The sequence below is a fragment of the Chiloscyllium plagiosum genome, chromosome 24, assembly GCF_004010195.1.
Source record: "Chiloscyllium plagiosum isolate BGI_BamShark_2017 chromosome 24, ASM401019v2, whole genome shotgun sequence".
Classification (NCBI taxonomy): domain Eukaryota; kingdom Metazoa; phylum Chordata; class Chondrichthyes; order Orectolobiformes; family Hemiscylliidae; genus Chiloscyllium; species Chiloscyllium plagiosum.
The window spans coordinates 49,524,439-49,532,528 of NC_057733.1; the positions used below are offsets into that span (position 1 = coordinate 49,524,439).

General features: G+C 43.4%; 1 protein-coding gene across 1 annotated transcript in view; it reads right to left on the reverse strand.

Annotated features, from left to right (window-relative positions):
• Positions 1-5,836: 5,836 nt before the first annotated feature.
• The window catches only part of LOC122562279 (voltage-dependent calcium channel gamma-1 subunit-like), a 27,231-nt gene continuing 24,977 nt past the window's right edge, over positions 5,837-8,090 (reverse strand). The window contains exon 4 of the mRNA XM_043715071.1: positions 5,837-6,966. Within this exon, the coding sequence (XP_043571006.1) occupies positions 6,737-6,966 (230 nt within the window). The 3' untranslated portion in view covers positions 5,837-6,736. The remainder of the gene's footprint in view (positions 6,967-8,090) is intronic.

Here is an 8,090-nt window from a genome sequence, read left to right on the forward strand (position 1 = left end):
ATCCACAGAAAGTATATTCCTGTCAGGGTGAAAGGAAAGGCTGTTAGGTATAGGGAATGCTGGAAGAAATTGAGAGTTTGGTTAAGAGACAAAAGGAATCATATGTCAGGTATAGACAGGGTAGATCGAGTGAATCCTTAGAAGAGTATAAAGAAAGTAGGAGTATACTTAAGAGGGAAATCAGGAGGGCAAATGGGGGACATGAGATAGCTTTAGCAAATAGGGTTAAGGAGAATCCAAAGGGTTTTTCTAAATACATTAAAGACTAAGTGGCAACTAGGGAGAGAATGGGACCCCTCAAAGATCAGCAAGGCAGCCTGTGTGTTGAGCCATAGGAGATGGGGGAGGTACTAAACGAGTATTGTGCATCAGTGGAAAAGGACATGGAAGATTTTGAATGTAGGGAAATAGATGTGACATCTTCAAAAATGTCCATATTACAGAGGAGGAGGTGCTGGATGATTTGAAATGCATAAAGGTGGATAAATCCCCAGGACCTGATCAGGTGTACCCCAGAACTCTGTGGGAAGTGATTGTTGGGCCTCTTGCTGAGATATTTGTATGAGGTGAGGCGCCGGAAGACTGGAGGTTGGCTAACGTGGTGCCACTATTTAAGAAGGGTGGTAAGGAAAAGCCAGGGAACTATAGGACCAGTGAGCCTGACGTCGGAGGTGGGCAAGTTGTTGGAGGAATTCTGAGAGACAGGGTTTACATGTATTTGGAAAGGCAAGGACTGATTATGGATCGTCAGTGTGGGAAATCATGTCTCACGGATTTGATTTGAGTTTTTTGAAGAAGTAACAAAGAGGATTGATGAGGGCAGATATAGACTTCAATAAGGCGTTCAACAAGGTTCCCCATGGGAGACTGATTAGCAAGGTTAGATCTCATGGAATACAGGGAGAACTAGCCATTTGGATACAGAACTGGCTCAAAGGTAGAAGACAGAGGGTGGTGGTGGAGGGTTGCTTTTCAGACTGGACACCTGTGACCAGTGGAGTGCCACAAAGATTGGTGCTGGGTCTACTACTTTTCGTCATTTACGTAAATGATTTAGATGTGAACATAAGAGGTACAGTTAGTAAGTTTGCAGATGACACCAAAATTGGAGGTGTAGTGGACAGCGAAGAAGGTTACCTCAGAGTACAACGGGATCTTGATCAGATGGGCCAATGGGTCAATGAGAATCAGACAGGTATTGCAGGAATCTCCTGAGGTCCTACTTATAAATCAGTTTTCTACTTAGGAGCCTTGATAAAAGGACATCATCACAAAAAAGACAACAAAAATGACGTCCGTTCAACTCTCTGATTAACTCGGCACAACATAAACTGGCCAATGTTTGGGTAACTTGCTACAACCAGTTTCAAACAAGTTTTCCACTTATACGGTGAAGCACTTCTTCATATTTGTGAAGACCATACAGGATTTCACATATTAATAGCAATGTAGCATCCATATGCTCATTTAACAATGCTGGACTATTCACCATTCAAGAGTCAATAGATATTTGCACTGCAGCAATTTTGTGAATCAGTACTCACTAAACTTATGAACTCAGTAACTTGTGCAGTTGAATTCAATTTTAATTACATTATGCATCCCAAATAAATGGCTTTGCCATGAGTTCTCTGCTAGACCCATCTCCTCAAACATCTTTATTTGGATTCCATGAGAATTGTATGTTCAATGAAATCACATGTAACCTGCTATTCCTTGCATTTTTCCAATATTAAATGAGATGCTTCCAATACAGAAGTCCATAGCTGCGTGCAAGAATTTCCTTGATGGGCTGGCTCCACCCTGCACTCAAATTCAAATTTGAAATCTAACAGTCAAATGAAATCACTTTTCTTGATGCCTTAAGTTGAGTTATTGGCCTGGAGTTCTCTACTACTGTGCACTAACAGCCTACTTTCACTAGTCAATATACACATTGGGATTCCTATAGTGCTTTACATTGTAAGACTGGCTTCTTAATTAACACCTTGGTAAATAAGGTCAGAGCCATTTCTTGGACGTAGAAACTTGATGCTGAAAATAGGGCACATCAAGGTCATGCGATGGGATAACGGCTACCCTGATCAGATCACTTTTATCTGTATAATCACACAAACTCGTGAACAGCTCTAAGGCTGTCATTTTGGTCCTGCAAAGGGCGCAGACTTCCTGGGTAGGTTATCTGAAAGGTTTGAGCAACTCTTGAAGCTTGCTGTGTCATGCTGCTATAATGTTGTAGTTATGATTGGTGTTTGTTTATAACAAAATCCTGCCGTCAAGTCAAAAAGACATCTACCAACCACACAAATGAGCCTTGTGGTATGTTAGTTTCAGTATCGGTATGCTGCCAAGTACGTAGGCTGTACTTCCCAAAGACTGGCAGACAATATCAAACAGCATGTCCTTTCAGCTGGTTACAACATGCAAAGTACTGACCATGGTTTCAAAACACAGTATCCAGTTTTAGATGTAAATCCCCAATCGAACAACAAATGCTTTTTAATTCTGATTATACAAAGAATTACATTGTCAACCAATTTAGGATTGTCAGTTGGGCTCATTGTGGCACATTTGTGAGAACTGGAAGCTGCATATATTAACATACAAAGAAAGAACATTACACACAAACACACACAGTGCCTGTTTCAACTCAACATAATAGGGGACAGCCATTTGCTGGTTTATTTTCCGGTCAAGATATTGCCCTATCAGAGTCAGCCTGCCTGCTGTAGAATTTAAACAAAGCTTATCAGTTAACTGCCAGTCATCATTAACATCAGCAATTAACACTCTCTCCTTATAGTTGTTTCCCCTTTACTTTGGTATTTCTTGTCAATTGTCCTGATGAGTGCAAGATGAAAGGCTTTGACAAAATGTGTTTTTTCTCAATATTCAAGTTCTGTGCTGCCAAACAACCGTGTCTAATAATTAAACTATTATATAAAAGGTATCTGAGGGAGGGGGAAGGCCTCATAATTCAGCTAATATGTATTTGCAAAGTATAGTTTGATACTAGGAACTCTGCTGTAGCATGTGCTTTTTAATAACTTGATCAGTCGGGCTCACATGGAGTATTCTGTACATGAGTGGAGACCCAAAAGCCTCTCGACTGTTTGGTAATTCCAATTCGATGTAATTCAACCACAAAAAGCAGAACGCTAATCGGGGCAAAGCTCAATGTTTAAGAGGTGCATTTTCACCAGTGCAATCTCCACAGATTTTAGAAGTCACACATACTGCAATCGCAGGAGGATTTCTGGGCAAACTAGGAGAAGGGTCAGCTAAAGGGGTCAGGGTCATCAGTGCTTGTTTGAACCACTGAACAGAGCAACCTACAAGCCCCATCCTCCACAATCACCGAAATATTGACTCAAGGGAGATAAAGTCACGGCAAAAAAAAATAACAGCCAATTTCAAGGAAAACATTTTCTCTTGTGACAGATTTCTTGATGGGAGAAGTTTGGGTATATGTTTATTATAAAGGGATGTGTAAGGAGTAGTGATGTAGTTAAAATGCAAGTTTCACACATGCTTAGATTTAGGGAAATCTCAATAAATTCTACAGCATCTAAAAAACCCCAAAGCCATTTGTCACACAAATGTGGGAAGTGGTGAATGACATAATAATCCAATGTTGAAGCTTTTGCCAATTGTTAAGCTACAGATCCAGGGTGTAATTGTTTATTTCTGATTATTGCTCTCAGGTGAGATTTTAGATGGTTGAAGCTGTTCTCCCTGAATGAGTGGATTTACAAACCTCAAAAATGTCACTGCGAGACAAGGTCAGGATTTGACGGCAAGGTTGAATACATGGATTAACCTATGTTTGGAGTCAGGAATATATCTGCATACATGGATTCACACATTCCATAGTAAATGCTGCTACAAACATACTGATATTTGAACTACATTAAAAAGAAAACTTCCTCAAACTGTTTAAGATTGCTTGGGAATTTTGGAAGGGGAGTGGTTGTTAAGGTAAACGCAATGAACAATGTGTAGATCTGAACTTCTTAAGCTTTATCAGGGCCTGATGATCTACATCTCAGAATACCTAAAGAAGTGGCTATAGAAATAGTAGATGCATTAGTGGTCATCTTCCAGGATTCTATAGACTCTAGAACAGTCCCTGCAGATTGGAGGGTAGCCAATATTCAAAAAGGGAGCCAGAGAGAAAACCAGGAATTATAGACCAGTAAACCAAACATCAGTAGTGAGAAAATTCTCGAAACTATTATCAAGGACTTTATAGCAGAGCATTTAGAAAGCAGCAATAGGACCAGATAGAGTCATAGAGACGTACAGCACGGAAACAGACCCTTCGGTCCAACTCATCCATGCCGACCAGATATGCCAACCCAATGTAATCCCACCTGCCAGCACCTGGCCCATATCCTTCCAAACCCTTCCTATTCATATTCCCATCCAGATGCCTTTTAAATGCTGTAATTGTACAAGTGTCCACCACTTTCTTTGACAACACATTCCATACATGTATCACCCTCTGCATGAAAAAGTTGCCCCTTAGGTCCCTTTTATCTTTCTCCTCTCACCCTAAACCTATGCCCTCCAGTTCTGGACCCCACCCCAGGGAAAAGACCTTGTCTATTTACCCTATCCATGCCCCTTATAATTTAACAAACCTCTTATAAGGTCACCCCTCAGCCTCCGACACTCCAGGGAAAACAGCCCCAGCCTGTTCAGCCTCTCCCTGCAGCTAAGATTCTCCAACCCTGGCAACATCCTTGTAAATCTTTTCTGAACCCTTTCAAGTTTCACAACATCTTTTCGATAGGAAGGAGACCAGAATTGCACGCAATATTCCAACAGAGGCCTAACCAATGTCCTGTAGAGCCGCAAAATGACCTCCCAACTCCTGTACTCAATATTCTGACCAATAAAGGGAAGCATACCAAATGCCTTCTTCACTATCCTATCTACCTGCGACTCCACTTTCAAGGAGCTATGAACCTGCACTCCAAGCAACACTCTCTAGGACCTTACCAATAAGTGTATAAGTCCTGCTAAGATTTGCTAGAGTCAGGATGCTTGACAAATCTGTTCGAATTCTATGAAAGGTTGCTCTTGCTCTCATGGGAGTGCAGTGAAGGTTTACCAGGCTGATTATGGGGATGGGGGGACTGATGTATGAGGAGAGATTGTCTAAGTTAGGATTATTTTCACTGGAGTTCAGACAAATGGGGGGGGGGGGGGGTTCATAGTCACTTGTAAAATTCTAACAGGACTAGACAGGGTAGATGCAGGGAGGATGTTCCTGATGGTGGGTGCTTCCAGAACCAGGGGTCACAGTCTGAGGATTCGGGGTGGACCATTTAGGATGGAGATGAGGAGACATGTCTTCACCCAAAGAGTGGTAAGCCTATGGGATTCATTACCACAGGAGGTAGTTGATGCCAAATGTATTTAAGAGGCAGCTAGATATAGCACTTGGGACAAATGGAATCAAAGGTGAGGGGGAGAAGGCTGGAATAGGCTGTTGCGATGGAAGATCAGTCAATGATCGTGATAAATAGTAGAGGGGGCTCAACGGCCAAATGGCCTCCTCCTGCTGCTATCCCCTATGTCTCTACATTTGGAGCTGGTGGTATGCACAATGGTCGTGTCCCTACCTCTGAGCCAGGAGGTACGGGTTCAACTCCCACCTGCTCTTGGGATATGTAATAACATCTCTCAACAGGCTGATCAGGAAATATCCTGAAGCCAGCTGTGGTGGTGTATTCGAAGGTCTGGCAGAATCTGTGCTAACTGCCAATTCTGAGGAAGGGTCACTGGCCCTGAAATGTTAACTCAGATTTCCCTCTTCAGCTGCTGCCAGACCTGCTGAGCTTTTCCGGCAATTTCTGTTTACTTTTCAGATTTGCAGCATCCCCAGTTCCTTCTTTTTATTTTTATGGCTGTGTATTTAAGGTGTTTATGTTTAACCTGCCGTTCCGAGAACACGTACAGTAATTCACAACAGTGAGGTCTGCTAACGTGGCCCCATTTCCCACAAGAGGTGAATCTAATAATCGTTGTTGAGAAACACATCCTCACGACGCTGAGTGCTGAGAAGAGTGTCGATGATACAGTGTTACCAGGACGCTGACTGTGAGAGAGCAAAGCTATCATCAACGCAGTTCCCAGTCATAACCCCATCAATGACTCACTATTAACGGTGAGTGGACTTATTCATGTCCTGTTGTTCTACTAAAGAAATTTAAAGAAAGCACAAAATGCGCAGCAGGCATCTGGGAGAGAATGAAAGGTTAATGTCCAGGCCTTGACACACTTCCCATGTCTCGAGTTCCCCGAATGAAAGCCTGAATATTTCAGTTTTTCCTGACAGGAAAATACTGGAACTGCAGGAAATCTGAGGTGGAAGAGAATGAGCTGCAATGTTAAGGTGTGTGGAGGAAGAGGAACAGAGTGCTTGGAGCAGACTGGGGACTTGTGCAGAACAGCAAAGGGCTCATTTTCAACCCGAAGATTAACTTTGCTTCAGATGCTGCCAGACCTGCTGAGTTTCTCCAGCAAGTTCTGTTTCAGATTTCCAGCATCCACAGTTCTTTTTCTTCCAGCATGTTTTACTTTCATTTCCGATTTCAGTTTTTTGAAATTAAAGTTGTGAATTTTTTTTGTTTTAAGAAACCCCTGAAGATGAGTCTCCCTGTTTAGCCACCATAAATAAAGCTGTCCACCATATCCCTGTGAGTGAATTTGATTCCCCACCCCCACCTCACACATGTTCTGGTGGTGCATCCATGCACGTTTCCCATGGGTTTTGGGGCATACGTGGCAGAGAGATGAGCAGGAGAGTGATTCCCCCGATGAAGAGGATGACAAAGGCAGCACTGGCGCAGGCGAATGACCAGGAATAGTGATACTGCATCCAGATGGTCTCCTCGCTGTCAATCATCCGCTTGACAGACTGCCGCATGACCTCCACCGAGATGATGATGCACAGGCCTGGAACACAGGGCGACACAGTGAGTCAGTGGGGAGCTGTGGGCGGGAAGGTACCCCCCATGGGGACACACGCGGGGTCATCTCCTGGCACTGAGCGGGCAGATTGTAATGTCTGATGGTTTTCCTGCTCCTGGGATGCTGCCTGACCTGCTGTGCTTTTCCAGCACCACTCTAATCTAGACTCTGATTTCCAGCATCTGCAGCCCTCACTTTTGCCTAGAATGTTTGACACGCCTTGCAAATGAAAGCGTTGCAGTGCTCGGGGTGGGGGGGGAAGAAAAATAAAAGAATAATTCAAACTGTTTCCTAACTGCAACTTTATTTTGTGGAGTGTTTTAGCTACTCCTCGGAATTAACCCCCAGATTGACCAATTTATACTGGACGCAGTGATTCAGCCGAATGTTCTAGAGAGAAGGAAATCTGCCATCCTTCTGCAGTCTGGCCTACATGTGACTCCAGACCCACAGTAATGTGGCTGACTCCTAACTGCCCTCTGGGCAATTAGGGATGGGCAATAAATACTGGCCCGGCCAGTGACAGCCACATCCTGTAAATGAATATTTAAAAAGCCACAAGTTGAAGGGATGGGTTTGGCTTGTCTGTTCCTCCAGTGTCCAGTCCAGGTGGACTGGGGAAATCAGGTTGGTAGTGGGTTGCAAGAAAGGGAATGTCTATGAGATGGCATTTTGGAGCAGCTAGTGGTGGAACCACTCGGGAACAAGCAATACTAGATTTAGTGCAACAAGGCAGACTTGGTAAGGGAGCTTAAAGTTGAGGAACCCTTAGGAGGCAGTGATCATAATATGACTGAATTTACTCTGCAATTTGAGAGGGAGAAGATAGAATCAGAGATAATGAATAAAGGCAATGACAGAGGCATGAGGGAGGAGCTGGTTAGAATTGGCTGGGAGAGGAGCCTAACAGGAAAACAGTGGAACAGCAATGGCAGGGGTTTCTGGGAGTAATTCAGGAGATACAGCAGAGCTTCATCCCTAGGAAAAAGAAGCATGGTACAGGGAAGATGAGACAACCCTGGCTGTCTACGGAGGTCAGGGATAGTATAAAAGCAAAATAGAAAGCATACAATGTGGTGAAGAGCAGTGGGAAACCAGAGGTTTGGGAA